This window comes from Manis pentadactyla, chromosome 5 (assembly GCF_030020395.1).
Source record: "Manis pentadactyla isolate mManPen7 chromosome 5, mManPen7.hap1, whole genome shotgun sequence".
Taxonomy (NCBI): domain Eukaryota; kingdom Metazoa; phylum Chordata; class Mammalia; order Pholidota; family Manidae; genus Manis; species Manis pentadactyla.
Genome location: NC_080023.1, coordinates 150,545,893 through 150,562,914, shown reverse-complemented (window position 1 = coordinate 150,562,914; position 17,022 = coordinate 150,545,893). Strand labels below are relative to the sequence as shown.

At 44.9% G+C, this 17,022-nt stretch overlaps 1 protein-coding gene and 1 non-coding gene across 2 annotated transcripts in view; both read left to right on the top strand.

Moving 5' to 3' along the window:
• Positions 1-17,022, top strand: part of TMC2 (transmembrane channel like 2) — a 61,855-nt gene that overhangs the window by 12,776 nt on the left and 32,057 nt on the right. The window contains exons 3-7 of the mRNA XM_057503281.1: positions 775-1,114; positions 3,900-4,052; positions 11,428-11,518; positions 14,519-14,600; positions 14,960-15,066. Coding sequence (XP_057359264.1) covers positions 775-1,114; positions 3,900-4,052; positions 11,428-11,518; positions 14,519-14,600; positions 14,960-15,066 — 773 coding nt within the window. The remainder of the gene's footprint in view (positions 1-774; positions 1,115-3,899; positions 4,053-11,427; positions 11,519-14,518; positions 14,601-14,959; positions 15,067-17,022) is intronic.
• On the top strand, positions 16,012-16,118 carry LOC118931885 (U6 spliceosomal RNA). The gene has a single exon (XR_005032525.1). It is a non-coding gene; the product is annotated as a U6 spliceosomal RNA (small nuclear RNA).

Below are 17,022 nucleotides of genomic sequence, written 5' to 3'. Positions count from 1 at the left end.
AAGCTGTTCAAAAAAATAATAACATCTGTAATAAGCCAGAATTATACAAAAACTGAAAGGAAAAAACATTGTACCATCCATGATCAAAGAAAATGCGTAACATTATGTAAACCTTAAAAATATATAAAAATAAAAGCCCTGCCGCTTGATGTCAGGAGATGTTACAACCTTAACTGGGTGTTTCATCTCCTCACTCATCTCCTCACACGCCGATGCTGTCCTTTCCTTCGTGACCCACACCTCGGCTAGAGCTGGAACTCCGGCAGGACAAACTGTTGGAGGAAGCTCATACTGTAGAGAAGATTCTGCTCAATCAGGTCATTTGCCAAAGCTATAACGTCATGGCTTAAAACAAACACAACAAAAATGCTTAGGCATGTTGAAGAACAGGACTTGAACTGATTCTCCTGCTCTCACCTCCTGTCCCTTCCCTCATGCCAGGTGGGGACGCATGAGGGGCAGGCCCTCCGTTCTCAGTGGTCCAGCTTTGCCAAACAGAAACCCATGCTTGGCCTTAACATGGGCGGTCAGGAGATGACCCACCTCTGACCCCAGGAACTACACACCCACAATGAGGAATCTTTACCTGAGGTGTAGGCAAGGGTGGGGAAGGTCAGCCTGTCCACGGAGGCAGACATTAATTCCCATGGCAGACCAGAAGCTCTGGAAGAGGTGGCCTGTGGGGCCAACAAGCTCCAGGAAGCATCATGAACATCTGATTTCACAGCCTGGGTGGGTTGGGGGTGGCACTTTTATGAGGTACGGTCCAGTGAGATCAGAACTGTCCATTTCCTGTCCCTGCAGGTGACAGGGCTAAGAGGACACCCTCAAGGAAGCAGGTTCCCAAAGCCGAGAGGTCACCAGGCAGTCGTGGAGCTCAGCCTGGCAGGAAGGAGCAGGCCAGGGGCAGCCCAAGACCAGGGTCCCCCCGGAGGAAGCAGGCAGAACGCGGGAGATGCCAAAAGGAGCGGAAGCAGAGCCAGGCAGAGAGGATCTGTGAGGGGAGGAGAAGGAGGGATGGGAGGGCTTCCCTCAAGGAGCAGAGAGCACCCCCAAAGAAGGAAAAAGAGGTGCCCAAGAAGGAGGAGATGTGGAAGCCACTGAAGAAACACAGGTATGTTGTGACTGACGCAGGAGCATTTCCAATCTGTTCTCACCCTCTCCCACTAGCCCTTCTCCCTCCCCTGACAGGGGCTCCCATCCCCTTCCCCTGCTCTCTCCTCCTGCCTTTGCCACTGCCCAGCTCCAGGTCTGGGCCAGAACCCGGGGAAGGGTCACAGTCACCCCAGGTGGACTGGCCACTGGGCATTCTCAACAAGGCCTCACGTTACACATGTCAAGTGGATGCTTTGAGTGGGAGGTGACATGGCAGCAAAGTTTGACAAGCTCCCAAGTCTCCAGAATTTCAGCTGGTGACTCACCACAGCTCTTGAATAGGTGCTGAGAGAAATGAACAAAGTTAGATTTAGGCATAATCAGAGCTGTTTTCTCAGTCTGGGCCTATGTCCTCTTCCGGGAAGTGTGGCGTTGATCTAGAAAGCCTTCAAGGATCCCACCAGCTCTGAAATTTGAGGATTTGATTTATTTGCTTTGTTTCCTTTCTTCCATCATTCCATCAGCACTGGCACCCACGGGCTGTGGACAGAGCCAGCTTAGGGAATCAGCAGGGGAAAGCAGGACTTTCTTGCCACCTTTTGCTACCAGTTTTGATGGGACATCTCCCTCTCTGCCTCCCTTTTCCTTTTTACTCACTTCTCATGATGTTTTAACAATCCCTGTTGATAAGGGGTGGGAGGCTTTTGAAAGAGTGGGAGGTATCAGGATGACGGTGAATTGATGCTTCTTCCACTGGATTCTAAGAAACCGTCTCTGCCCATATCCTTACTCCCATCTTTACAGAGGGGGAGCTGATGCCCTCAAAAAGGGCTGCTGATTTCTTCTGTCCCCCATGCCAGACATCTGTGGCTCACTTACAGCTTTTGTCTACTATCTGGTTGTTCCTGCACATGAGCTAAAGAGGTAAAGGATGCATGGAGCCTTAGCAAGTTGGAGAGAACTTGAATGCATCATTGATGGGCCTAGGAGTGTCCTGAAATTTAGAGGAAGGCTGCACTGTCCTAAATGAGTCCCACATGTCTGGATGGCAGATGCAGCGGAAGGGGCACAGACAAGGACTCATTCATGCCATTTTTGGCTCAGTGCCATGGAGGGCATAGAGGGATGAAAAAGACTCAATCCACATTCCCAGATACTGACAGTCTAGCAAAGGAGATAGGACATGGGCACCAGGTCATAAGACAAGGCAGGAAGGAATGTGGATATAAGGAAGAATTGATGAGGCGTTGTTTCAGTGGGGTGCTGGGCCACCCTTTGAGAAGGTAAGCATCTCAATAGGTATCTGAAGCAGAGAAGGAATCTGAACAAGCAATGCCTGAATGCCCCCCAAGCTCCAGACCAAGGGAACGCCTATGCAGAGGCTCAAAGGCAGCTGTCAGGGGTGTGCATGAAGCATGGCAAACCTGCTCCTGCTCTAGGCCCCCTGCGTCCCAGGGCCAGGGCCCCTCTTCTCACCTCTGTCCTTTGAGTCGTGCTCGTCAGGCATTCACAGAAACTAAATCTCACAGATGCTGCTGCGAACTGGTCTCTAAAACCTGCGGATACCCAAGCCCACATCTGGGTATTTCCATTTAGGAAACTTGCTAAGAAGGCTGCCCAGGCATAACCTTCTCCAGTCGAACCTTCTCTCTCGCTGCCTGGCCAGCTGCAGTCTTGCTTAGTGGAATCACTGTTTTCAGGAGTGAAGGAGGCTGTGAGGCACACATATGACAACTTGGGTTTCGTGATGCCCGAGCACATGGCCTTGACTGTGGGAGGGTGTGGGTCATTGCCTGGGGGAGGGGAGTTTCAGATGGAAGTTCTCTTCGCCTGTACTGTCCAATGCAATAGCCACCAGTCACATGTTGAGCACCTGAAATGTGGCTAGTGTGACTGACAAACTGAACTTGTAATTTACTTTTAACTTGATGTTAATACTACTGAGTTGACACAAGAGTTAGTGAATTTACTTAACCTGGACAGATGTAATTCTGAAATTGATTTAACTTTGAAGCCAAACCATTTCTTCTTAAAAAAAAAAACACTAACTTTGTCAAAGCAGATGTGACTGTCAAAGGAATATGATAGTCTGCTGCTTGATTATTTATTGGGAACCTTTTAAGCATGTCTAAAAGAATTTGGGTATGTGAATCTACTTTTTCAACTGTAAATTTTTTGAAATCCAAATACAGATCAAATATGTTCCATGAAAATTTAATGTCTGAATTGCACCCATGGTGTTTGCAAGATGAACACTGGATTTTGAAGACAGTGAAAAAAAGAATATAAATATATCATTAATGATTTGTATATTATATAATTTATATACATGCTATATATACATGTAACAAGTACATATTCATATACTTTTTATATATGCTGAAATCATTATTTTTCAACATATTAGATTAAATGAAATGTATTGTTAAAATTAATTTTTGCCATTTTCTTTTACCATTTTAATGTGGCTACTGGAAAATTTAAATTACAATTCATGGCTTGTGTTATATTTCTATTGGGTAGCACCGTGCTAGAGCGCCGTGTCTGTGGAAAGCCAGAGAAATGGAGTTTGAAGGCAGCGCTCCTTGTGTCTTGGGCTACAGAACAGAGTTGTGGCCTCTTCTGACAGGTGGTGGGAGTCACTGAGGGCTTCTGAGCAGGGGCAAGTCTGTGAGGGGTAGTCAGAGCTAGGAGTGTAGGGGAGACAGCTCACCTGTCCTGCGGGGGTAAGGGGGTGCTCCTCTGCATTCCATGGGCGCCTGAGGCCTCCTTCACTCTCCTCTGCTCCATGGTTCTGCCCCCAGATCACCCTCCTTGGCCTCCAGCGCCTCTCATGGAGAGTCTCTGTCTGAGGAGGAGCTCGCCCAGATCCTGGAGCAGGTGGAAGACAAGAAGAAGCTCATGGCCACCATGCGGAACAAGCCCTGGCCCATGGCAAAGAAGCTTAGGGAGCTCAGGTGAGCAGGCGGTGGTCAGCCAGGGCATCTGGGTGTGCTGATGGCCCAGCTGCCTCTGATGGGCATGGGAGTCCCTTCCTCCTCTCTGCCCCAAGAGGGCTTTACAGGAAGCAGGAGCCACCCTCCTGCACTGCACAGTCCTCCTGATCCCTAGCACAGGCACACTTGGGGAGTGGGGTACGGAGTCAAGACACGCGTGACCTGTGACTGTTGACTGAGGCCCTGCTCTAGGCCAGCACAGATGGAAGGTCCCAGCCTTTCCGTGCTTGGCACCCTTTCTGTCCTGTGTGCTGCCTCATCTTCTATCTTCTGTGCCTCCCTCACAAAACAACACATGCCTTCCCTGGGGGCTTTCTGTGACCCCCCACCGCCCCACCTCAACAAGTTCAAAACTCCCTTGTGTTCCCTCAGCACCCAGAGTCCCTCCACATGTGACTTTCTCACACTTGTAGTGTGGATAGCAGGGAGAGTCTGCTTCAGGGACTGCCGTGTCCCAAATGCCTAACTCGGGGCCAGGCTTGCAGTGATTGCTCCATGACAATTGTTCTGGCCTCCTATTCACTCCCCTGACTTACTGGTAACTCCGCCTCTTCTCTGGTTTGCAGATGAAAAGCTGGCGTATTTCTTTGACTCTTGTGTGTCTGCTGCAGTTTGAGACAGGGACAGAAAATTACACTGCTTAGGTTCTGGTTTCCTACTTTAAAAATCCATTCAACATTACCATTTTCTCCCAAGGCCCTCCATAAGGCTGAGCATAACACTCCCTTTCCTCTTCCCTCAATACAAAGCCGTTTCCCTGGTTCCTCTCATAACTGAGTTCCCTATTGTCCAAGCCAAACACCTCACCTTTTATTGTGTAAGACAATGTGGCAGCTATAATCGACAGTTCACCCTCACTGTTTGCCCCCAGGAGGCACAGCAAAGACAGTACAGACCCTGACAAGGCTGCAGAGCTCGCTCTACACCCAGCAAATTACTCCGTGGCCTCCTGTACCACAGAAGAAGTGCCTCCCTGTGGTGCCTCCAGGCCAGTGCTGACCAACCCAACTTCCTGGGATTGTGGAAATGCGCTAACTTTGCACTAATACAGTATATACCAGCCACATGTGGCGGGCAAATGGGAGCTTGAAAAGTAGTTTATGTAACTGAGAAACTGAATTTTTTTGTTTTGTATTATTTAAGTTTACATCATCCCGTGTGGCTAGTGGTTACAGCTGGGAGGTAGATGCAACTCCAGGCAAGGGGCTGTCTTCCTTCCTAGACCCCTTTTCTGAGTCTCTTCTTGCTTTCTCAGGGCCAGGTTCTTCCTGGGAGGTGGAGGGGGAGGCACAGAACAGCCATCTGTCACTCTACCAGAAAGCCACCCCCTCTCAGGTGTCACCTGAACACATCTTTTATTAACAGTGGAAAAAGAGCAACCCTGATGCTTGCGGAAATGAGATCTCCAGCTGGCTGGAAGTCTCAGAGACCATAAAATCCCCGAGGGCCATTCAGTGGCCCAGAGGAGAAGTCTGACATCTCCAGGCCTGAGGGGCAGTGTCTAACCTGAGGGCTTCATCCCTGGGCAAGTTCACCCTGGATTCAGTGAGACCGAAAAATGATAACTGACCGTTCTGGGGAAAAAAGGGTTTATACCCAGCTTTATTCTCGTGGTGGCAGGTTAAGGGCTAGAATCCCATCTATGTGCAGCAAGCCATTCTCTGCCTCTGGGCCTCTCCGCCCCAGAGTCCTTTACATCGAGTCAATAATAATTCACTGCCCACACATATGCAAGCCTGTGCCTGCTAGCACTGCACATGCGCAGTAGGCAGGCAGACAGGGTCAGGCAAGAATTCTAGCCATGGAACTTCCATTTTCTCTACAGGGAGAATTCCTGGTCTTGTAGGGGTGGAAAGTGGCCAAGGCCTGAGGAACTGAAAAGACACAGGGCTCTCTCACTAGTAGAAGAGGACATCTCCCCAGCAAACACTTGTCTCTTCCCCCTAGGCCTCCCTCTCGCCCTGTCCTCCCCAGACTGCTCCCAGACTCAAGTCTTAGGCTCTGCAATCTCTGAGTCTCCACTCAGGCAGTGTCTCTGCCTAGAAGATTTCTGCTTTCTGCCAGTCCACCTGACTGATTCCTACACACCTTGTAAGACACAGTCCAAGTGTGCCTACTGAATGGAAGCCCCATTGCCCTCCCGCATTCAGGCTGAGTCATTTACGGCCTTCTGATCCCCAAGGCACTGTCTTCCCACATGACTGGACTCCTTTGCAGAGCTGTGTCTTATTCTCTTTTAATATTCTTTCTCTCTCATATATTGCCAACACCTGCTGAGCACTCCATATGTGCCCGGCATTGTTCTGAGTGCTGTATGTATAACGACTCATTCAATCCTCATAACTACCCTGTGATTTACATACTGGTATCACTTTCCCCATTTTACTGATGAGCAAACAGAGACACACAGCAATCAAGTAATTTATCCAAGGTCACACAGAGAGTTAAGTGGCCTGGCCAGGACTTGAACTCAGGAATTGCACTCTTATTTGTAATTATCTCTCCAGAATTCCTAGGCATTTTAGAATGTACCCTTTTGCCTCCTGTATGACTTCCTCCTCTGGCAGTTAGTCTTCAACTGCAGATTGCATCCCCAGACTACATCTTTTTTCAGAAGCAATGGTGTGGGAATTCCAGTCTGCAGCCCATTGAGGGAGCTGGCTGACCTGGACACAGGTGTCATAGACAATCAAAGAAGGATGGCAGGTCATAAAGAGTAACAGCAGTGAAATGGGGCCGGCCCATGCTCCCACCTCTGCACATTGGGATGGTTTTGGGGGGCTCTTCCATCCCCCTCTGGTTTCCTTCCCTTAACCTCTCTGAGCCTCACATTCCACAGCAGTAAAACAGAAATAATAATATCTACCTTACAGAATTGTTCTGACAAAATCAAAATATTTAATTCATGTACCGAGCACATAATATGCCATTAATAAATAGTAGTTATTGTTACTATTAAACCTTGAACATCTTTTGTGCCAGACACATTGCCAAGCCTGAGAGGTGAGGACGGGAAGGGACAATGAGTCAGAGAAGACACCATTAGTGCACCCCACTGATGACAACACAAGCTTGGCTGTGATGTTGGCACGAGAGGTTCTAGGGCCCATGAGTCAGCTGTTCACTTTAATCATAGGATTAGTCAGGTATGTTCCTCAATGTTGTCAGAAGGTTAGTCTCGTAGAAATTTACCCAAACTACTTGCTTCCTTGAGAGAAATCTGAAGAAGTCCACCTTTGCCTTTTCTTCCTAATAAGTACAGCTACAACCCTGGACATTATATGTAAAACAAACATGAGAAGACTCAGAAAGGTGGAGAGAAGAAGCAGACTGGCTAAGGACCTCAGGAACAAAGGAACGGCAGGACATTGAGTTCTGGGTTTTCTTTCTGCCTTACGTATCCCAGACTGGATCTTGAAGAAGCCGGCAACCCAGAAACACCAACAGACACACACAGAAAACATCCTCAAGGAAGGTCTGCTGTCTCTAACCAAAGGACTAGGGAAGGAATAGCCAGGCAAGTCAGAAAACTCTTAGCCAGTAACAACCCTCCTCCAACCACACCCCATAAACAGAAGAGCAGCCCCATTCCCCCTCTGGCTGCAAAAGCCAAGTAGGGAGGCCTAGATTTTCTCCCTTGTCCCCAACATACCCACCAGCGTGTGTCAGAGAAGGTCGAGTGGGAAGCAAAGACTTTCATCACCACCTGGCAGTAACAAGGCATCCCTCCCAGCCAGGATGATGTGAGTGGAAGCCTGGTGAGCAGCCTGAACTCCCATCCCTGCTCAGCACTAACAAGGAGCTCCTATCCAGCTGTGGAGTCAGAGGAGTCCAGTGAAGAACATGGACTTCCACCTGGAAGACACCAGGCAGCATCCCCCTCCACCTACTGGAGCAGGGTCAGAGGATGCTTGCTAAAGCACAAGATTTAAATAAGATCCAGAGTTTTATCATATCTGAAATTACCAACTTTCTATTGAAAATCACTTATCATATCGGATCCAGCAAGATTACAAATTAATGATAAAACAATCAACACATGCTTAACACTGAGATGACATAGATGTTAGAATTACCCACAAAGATTTCTAAAGAAACCATCATAAAAATGCTTCAGTGAGCAATTATGAGCACATGAAATAAATGGAGAAATAAAAAAGCTCAGAAAAGAAATAGAAGATATAAAGAGAAACAACTGGAAATTTTAGAAGAAAAAATACAGTAGCTAAAATTTTAAGAACTCAATGAATGAGCACAATAGTAGAATGGAGAGAAAAGAGTAAAAGATTAGTAAAGTCAGAGGTAGAAAAAGAGAAATTACCCAGTCTGAACAATAGAGAGAAAATAGTGGGGGTTGGGGGGAGAAAGGAAACAGCCATAGAACATGTGAGACTATCATAAAAGATCAAACATTAGTGTCTTCTCCACATCTCTTCCCTAAGATATAAGGGTAGAGGGAAAGAAGTCCAGGAAGAAGAGGGGAGAGATTGGGGGCTGAAAAAATACTCAAAGAAATAATTGAAAAATTTGCAAAACTTTCAGATCCAAGAAGCTAAACAAAGCCCAAGCAGGAAAGACAAAATTAATCCATGTCCAGACACATCATAGTCAAGTTTCTGAAAACTAGAGAGAAACAATGCCTAGTCTATGTGGGAAAAACACTTAGAACGACTGCAAATTTCTCATTAGAAACCATGGAGGACAGATGGAGGTAGCACAACAATTATTCAAATGCTGAATGAAAAGAATTGTCAGAAAGAAATTTTACTTGTGCATCTCAAGATTAAGTGTGATTTTGAATCTGATCCCTTTCACTGTGTTTGGGAGGTATATGAGAGATGCCTTGGCCAACTTCAAGTGTTGCTAAGCCCCTTGTGCAGGCTCCGGGGAAGCAGAGGGTTCCTTCCATCAGCCCCCTGGGCTAACAGAGGATCTTATCAGCTGCCTGCTCTCGGAGCTGCTGTGTCCTCAGCAGAGATAAGGGGGACTGTCTGCTGAATGGAATCACTGTGCTCACACCCCATGCATTCCCACGTTTGATTCTCATAGCATTATCCCATTTTTAGATGAAAATTTCACCCCTCTGAAAGATATAGAACCCTGCCTGGGTCTCTCTGACACTAAAAAACACACAATGCTCCTCCTTCCCTCCCTGCAGTCATCACTGGCCACCCTAATAGAGTTTTCCAAACTGTGATTCAGGCCACTATGTCTGCAGTGAGGGTCTCCTAGAGGCAAACGTGAGGGGATTCTGAAGAGCTGTCTGCAACATGGCTGCCCCTGAAAGTCCTTTCTTCAGTAACTTCCTCCTCTGCTGAGTGTTGCAGGGGCTGAGCTGAAAGGGTTAACAATCACCTGCCCAAAGTGACCCCCAGAAGCTTCCTCAAAGCAACATCCCTCCTCTCTTGCTTTTTCACTTCATTGACCACAAACCATCCGTCCTGAGGACACAGAGAGGTGAGTTTGTGGGGGGTTCCCATTTGAAAGGAAATGACAAGGGAGACAAAAGCCCCTTACAGAAGAAACATTTGCAACACTTGGGATGTGCAGGGCAAGATCTAGTGTGTCCATAAACCAAATACTATCTCTGATAAGGAAGGACATGATAGCTTGGATCACAGTTTGCTGTAAAGATCTTAGTCGTTATTCTGTATATACCTTCATGGGATCCAAAAAAGTTTGCTGTGTCCATCAGAATTCTCAAACAAGAGGTTTTTCAGTGAATGGTCCTTGGAGTTGCAAGGACATCAAGAAGAGAAGTATTTGCAGCCACGCTCAATGGCTCAGGCACTGAAGTCCCAAAATCTTAAAAGCTGGCACATTTAAACTCACAAACTCCAAATGCTTAAGAGTCTCTGCCCACTCATAAGATACAGGAAGAGGACAATAATATGAATTTCATGAAAACATTCTTTGGTGCCTCGGCGACATTGGTAGTCACAGATAATACTCGCTGCCAGGACGTGTCTTGCCTACAGGGGGAACATGGAGCTGATTGCACTTAGGAGTCTTAGTGGAACCCATACAGCCTGGTTTTTTGACTCTGGCCTCAGGAGCTAGACAGTCATCCTCACTAACATTGAGCCATCATAGAGGTCTAATAAAACTAGCCTCGGGAGTAACTCCAGGTTAGAATGTGACTTTAACACATGTCAACTGCCTGCACTTACCCTTTGGAGGTAATGTAGGTACTGTGGAGCAAGCAGTAAGGACTGTCGCACTAGCAGCCAGACAAGTAGCTCCACAACACCTTCTTCCATCCACCGCCAAATGTACTTCATTTTTCATCCACCTGTTTGGATTTATTTATCCAGTGCTTGCTGATAAACTGTTTCTCTGCGGAGTGGGATGAGGGAAGTCTTGATTCATAACATTTGCTGATTTCCATGGTCTAAATGCTCCCACTACAGCCAATTTCAAGCTACCAAGAGTTTAACAACTGGTTGGCTAAGTTTCTGAACATTTAATAATCGGTTCTCAGGAGCCAGTCCTCACCAGCTCTGGCACACCACCCAGACTATCTAATAGACAAACTAATCCATGTGTTTTTCATCCAACCTTTCCCGAATGTTCACTCACTCATTCAGCATTCATCCACTCCACAAATATCCCCTGAAGGCTGTATTCATTTTCTATTGCTGCTGTAACAAATTATCACAAGCTTAAGATCTTAAAACAGCACTCATTATTAGCTCAGAGCTCTGTCAGTCAGAAGTCCGGGATAAAGTGGCTAGATTCTCTGCTCAGGGTCTCACCAGGCTAAAATCAAGGTATCAGCAAGGCTGCAGTTCCCATCTGGGGTTCAAAGTTCTCTTCCAAGCTCACAGGCAGAATTCATTTCCTTCTCTTGCTTTCCCTGTGGCATCCTCCAGAGGGACTCCAGCAACAGGGGACCAAAATTCTTCTAATTTCTGACTTTCCCTTCTGCCACATCTGCCTTCTCCTGTTTGTAAAGCCTGTGTGATTACTTGGGCTCTTCCAAAGAATCCAGGATAATCTCCCTATTTTAAAGTCAATAATCTTAATTACATCTGCAAAATTCCTTTTGATCTTCACAGGTGCACCACACATAGGGGTGGGGGGGCGCGTTGGGGGGGGCTGCACCATGAGGCAGGGCATGGGGACTAAAAGTCTGCCTACAGGTATAAAGTGCTATTGGCCTTTGGGAAACTTCAGTGAATAAAACAGACAATGGCCTGCCTTCACAGGACTTACAGTCTAACTAGGAGTATAAAAACACCTTATGCTTTCAGCCACATACACACATGCAAGGTTCAGATTGCTTTGGATTAGGTGTTAATTGAATTCCTGCCCCTTCTTTTTTTTTTCTAACCAGGGAGGCTCAAGAGTTTGTGGAGAAGTATGAAGGAGCCTTGGGAAAGGGGAAAGGCAAGCGTCTCTATGCCTACAGGATGCTGATGGCTAAGGTGTGTGGTGCAGAGGCAGCAAGCCTGTGGAGGGCTTGCTCAGCTTCCGAAGGTGGGCTACCATCACAGGCACGTGTCCCGCCTCACCTGTAGCTCCAGCTTCCCCAGAATCCAGAGCATGAGCTCCAGCTGACCATTCCAATTTGTCCAGGAATGGAAACCAACTGTATCCTGCCTGTGTCTCTATCCATATCTTTGAGGGCTTCAAAATATTTCAGACTTATTCTCTCTCCATGAAATAACTAATTCACAGAATGAATAATATTAAAACCATTGGGATCTTATTTCCAACCGCCAAATCAGGAGACCTTCTCTGATGAATCATCCATTTTTATAGAATGCCTTCAGGATTTTTTTGTGCCTTCCTTGTTTATTGATGTATAAGTTTTAACTTTTTCTTGTGGCCATTTTGGTAGTTCATATGCTTCTCAAAACTCGGTCATTTCATTAAGATCTTCATATGTTTTAACAGATAGTAGCAGATGGTTGTCCCATGATTTTTGTAATTTCTTTCTATATATGCTGGGCTTGAATATTTTTTATTCCAATATAATTTTTTCTCTTTTTTCAGGTTTAATTGACTGATGACTATTTGTGAGTTTTTTAAATTAACTTTATCTAGAAACTATTTGCCACTTAACAACTACACACTCAGATCCTTTTCCAGCTGAGGAATATATATCTTTGATAAATGATACTACTGTTCAATCATGTTTCTATTCAAAGAGTTTGTTTCTTCCTTAGGAAAATGTCTGCTGATCTTCTGTCCTCTGTATTTGTCTCCCCTCATTGTTTTTAATTTTTTGCTTTCTCTCTTTTTGTATTCTCAGAAATTTCTCAAGTTTATTATCAATATGACTGAATCAGTTTTCTTCTGTCTCAATTACAGTATATTTACTTTCATCTTATCATTGACTGTCTAACTACTTTGTAATCCTTCTACACGTCACCTATATTCTTTTTAAAATCTCAAATTTTTATCCTTTACTCTAGAAGCCGTAGGATATTTTGTGTATCCTATTAAGAGTGTTGAACCATTTCTCAAAATATATTCATGTATCCTAGAGGAAATGCTTTCCAAAAATTTCAAAGACTCGTGTCCCCTTTTCCTTGTTGTGCAGTACTGTTTCTCAGGCCTTCCTGGTTTAGTTACTCAGACCCAGATTTCACCCACAGACAGGATGCACAGCTGGCCTGTGTCTTGTTCAACTACTGTTTGAAATCCTTTTTTCCCCCAATATATAGCTGGAGAGCAAGATGGCATGCTCAACTAACAACCAGGGGCAATAGCTACCATCTCACACAGCCCTGAGGAAGGGAGTTGGGGCCTTCTCCTGCCCATGCCCCAGCCCCATTTTCTGATTCTCTAAACCAATGAAGGATACGAGCTTCAGTGCAGTTTTTCTGAGGCCTCTCTCTCCCCACCCCCCACCCCCACCTCCAGGGCAGCACTTTTCAGGCTGAGATGCCCACAGCCTTGAGGGGCTGTTGGGTGGTTGCCAAGCGGCCAACTGACAAGCTGATGACTCCAGGGGCCTCATCTAGCAACATTACTCCTATTGGCCCTCAGCCTCACAAGCCTCTATTTTGTACTGATTTTATCAGCACCTGACAGGGGATCCATCTCTCAGGGGAGGACTCACATTAATAAAGCTTATGAGACTGATATATAAAACCAAGTGCTGAATTATTCATTTATTATAAGGAGAAATAATTGATGCAAGAACTGGAAATTTTGAAGTCCACATCAGCAGTGCCTTTTATTTTTTACAGTAGAGTAGTTACATAGGTATCTAAATCTTAATCACAATTCCAATCCATTAATTAATTTGCTGCCATAGAAACTTCAGTCCAGGTAATGGGCAAATACTTTCCTTATATACAGACCTCCATGGGAAGCCAAACTAGCCAAAGAAGATTTCTGAGCACGGAGTCAGAACTCAGGAAGGCAGATGAAGCAACAGGACTAGAATGCCTCATTCCACCATCTGCTTTCTCCACACCTCTTCCTGTCTTAGGGACATCTTTACCATGCTTATCAACCAGCCTTTGCTTATGGGTCCCCTTCTTTGCATCTGTCCCCTCTTCTGACAGGTGGTTTCCTTAACCATCCAATCAGGATATGGTCAAAGGATTCCAGTGTGGAAGCCCATCTGATTCTTTCAATATATTGTTTGATCCTTTGATCCTTTAGTGAATTTACAATTTACCTCATTTCCTTCAAGTTCTTATTTTCTCTGTAATGATAGAAACTGATCTTAGAATCTTCTCCCTACTACCTCTTTGCCTGCTGTTTTCTGAGTTTTTTTAATTCCAGATGGATTTATGTCCAGGAGTTGGGTTGCTGGACAGCAGCCCCTTGAGGAATTGACAAATTGTCCCCCAGCCCGCAGACAGATAGCTATTCAGGTTTCTGACTGGGACAGACTCTGAGTGTTGGAGCTGGGAATAGGCCGTGGAAAGGAGCAAAGTGCCTTCCTAACTCCTTTCAGGGAAAACCAGGCTGTTGTTCTACCGGAAGAAGAATCGAAAGCCATGGGCTGAGGTCTCCTTACCAGTTCCACCCTCACTGTAGCTCAGCAACAATGCCTATCAGCTTTAGGTACTTGGCTCTCGGCCACATGTGGGTGTGAAAGTTGTGAGATTTCTTTATTCCCTTGAATTTTTGTTTTAAGGTAAAGAAAGTTGTGTCAGAGATGGCTAACCCAAGTTGACCCCCCAAACCAGAAATTATACACAGAATTTGTAAGTTCATATCTAACCTGTCCAAACCTGAAGTTTTATCAGCACTGACTTCTCTCTCACTCCACACCTGATGTTGGAAAGTGAAGATCTGAGCATCCGCCTCTGGCAGCCTGCACTCAAGGTCTCAAGATGGTAGCGTCACCCATGTGGCCACCTCATGCTGACACGTCAACATCAGTGTACACCTCCAACAAGCCCTTCCAAGCCCCAAGGCAGCATGTTAATGAATTGAGGGTGTTACCTGTTTCATTTCAGAAATGGGTCAAGTTTAAGAGAGACTTCAATAATTTCAAGACTCAGTGTATTCCCTGGGAAATGAAGATCAAGGATATTGAAAGTGAGTATTTTGATGTCACTATTTTTAGTTGGCTTACTCAAGTTCCAAGGGCTTGGATTATGTTCTCGACCAACCAGTCAGATTTCTTCATAGGTACTGTTGGATTAAAAAAAGAATGGGTTTTGGACTAGTCAGACCAAGATTTAAATTGCAGTTCTTCACTTTCTGATTGTGGGAGTTTAGGCAGATGGGTTAATCCCACAGAGCGTCGGGTTATTTATCTGGACAAAGAAAGTGGAGGTCAGGATGTCCCATCCACGTAGTAACGTGAAAGTTGAACCCACCCCACACGCAAAGTGTTCAGCAGGGTTACCGCCTTCCTTCTGCAGCACTCTCATCCCACCCTCTTTTCTCTCCAGGTCACTTTGGCTCTTCGGTGGCGTCCTATTTCATCTTCCTCCGATGGATGTATGGAGTCAACCTTGTCCTCTTTGGCTTGATATTTGGCCTAGTCATAATCCCAGAGGTAAGCAAAGAATTTCCTATGCCTTTGGGTAGCGCTGAGGCTTACCATGACCACCATCCTCATTTATATTAATCAAATACTCTCTGTTTCACAACACAGCAGTCATTCACTTTATATTCTATACTCATATTGAGTACCCAGATAGTTCAGGACAAAGAATGGAACCAAAATACTTATGTTTCTGAATTAAGAGGTGGACTCTGCAATTTTCTGTTTTTCATTTTACTTAAGATCAGTGGAGAATTCATTTCTCAGAGCTTTCTTTTAATTTTACCCTAAAAAGAAAACAGAGAGAATGTATCATATCATCATTTATTGCCCAAAAACCTTGCATTTGAGTAGTGCTACTCACATTCTCCCAGATGTAATCGCATGTGGATGTAGGTATAAGCTTACCTGTACATGGGTAATTGAGGAGCCAAAAGGAATAAGCGACTTGTGCGAGCCACACAGAGTGTTTGTAGTGGGTTAAGATCCCAGATCTCGAGTGTTGGCCTGGGATCTTTCCCAAGGGCACCTGTGGTCTGCTAAGCACCCAGCCCAGCAGCTGCTACAGTCCTGCCTGAACCACCTGGTGCTGGTGCTGGGCACACACGTGCATTGACTGCAGTAGCTTTCAAGGGAACGCCATGTCTGCATTTAATGTTTTCCTCCTTCCAGGTTTATTAATTGGTTCTCTGAGAGCTTAATGATTCCTATTTTAATGTAAGTGGTTCCAGCAGCATATTGGAGTCAATTTCTGTAGTCACATCCTTGGGAAACCTCTCGGCACATCCTCTTTTCAGGAAATTGAAAGACCTCCATGGAATTTGAATTAAAGCAGATTAGTTGTAAGAGGCTGATGGTGTATAATAGTGTTTGGTAGCAAAGGAGCGTTGTTTTATTTATTCAATCACTGGATTCTTTTCTACATTAACTAAAAAGTATACTTAAAATACGTCACTAGTGCTCGCTTCGGCAGCACATATACTAAAATTGGAATGATACAGAGAAGATTAGCATGGCCCCTGTGCAAGGATGACACGCAAATTCGTGAAGCGTTCCATATAAAAAAAAACAAAGAATGAAAAAAATATGTCATTAGCTTTTTTTAACTCCTTTACATATGCGCCTGGAAACCAGTGTTATGCATTCATTTACTCCTTTGTGTCTTAAGCCCTCATTACTCTCTGATAGAGATAAAAGGATTTTGAAACTCTGTCAAGTGTGTACAAATGCTCTTGCACTGAGGCTGCTTCTCTCCAGGGGGAGTTACATCCTTTTTACATTACAGTGTAATTTTTCTCTTCCTTATTTACATCAAAAGTTTGTCTCTTTTAGTTATTTTATTTAAAAAACAACTTTAGCTTTGTTGATTCTCTCTTTTTTCTTAACTCAGGCATTTTGGGGGAATAGAAATTACATTCTGTAAAATTAATTATTTTAAAGTGTGCAGTTCGATGAGTTCTGACAACTATATACAGTGAGGTAACCATCACCACAAGTGAGATATTGAACATTCCCATCACCCCAGAAAGTTCTCTTGTGCCCCCTTTGCAAACAATTTCCTCTCCTTATCTCTAGCCCCTGACAAGCACTGATCTGATTTCTGTCCCTAAAGTTTTGCCTTTTCCAGAACATAATATAAACAGAATTGTGCAGTATGTAGTTTTATATTATGTAGTGTTCTGTTACATTTAGCACACCTTTGAAATTCATCTATGTTGTTGGATTGGTCAATTGTTGGTTCCTTATTGCTGAGTCACATTCTGTTTTACAGATGTACCATTGTTTGCTATCTATTCACCACCTTATAGACATTTGGGCTATTATGAATAAAGCTATGGTAAACATTCACATTCAGCTCTTGTCTTATGTATCTTTATTTCCCATACCACTAATTTTTGCTCTTATCATTTCTTTCCTGTCGATTTCTTTGGGTATGTATTAGTTATCTTTTGTTGCATAATAAAAAGT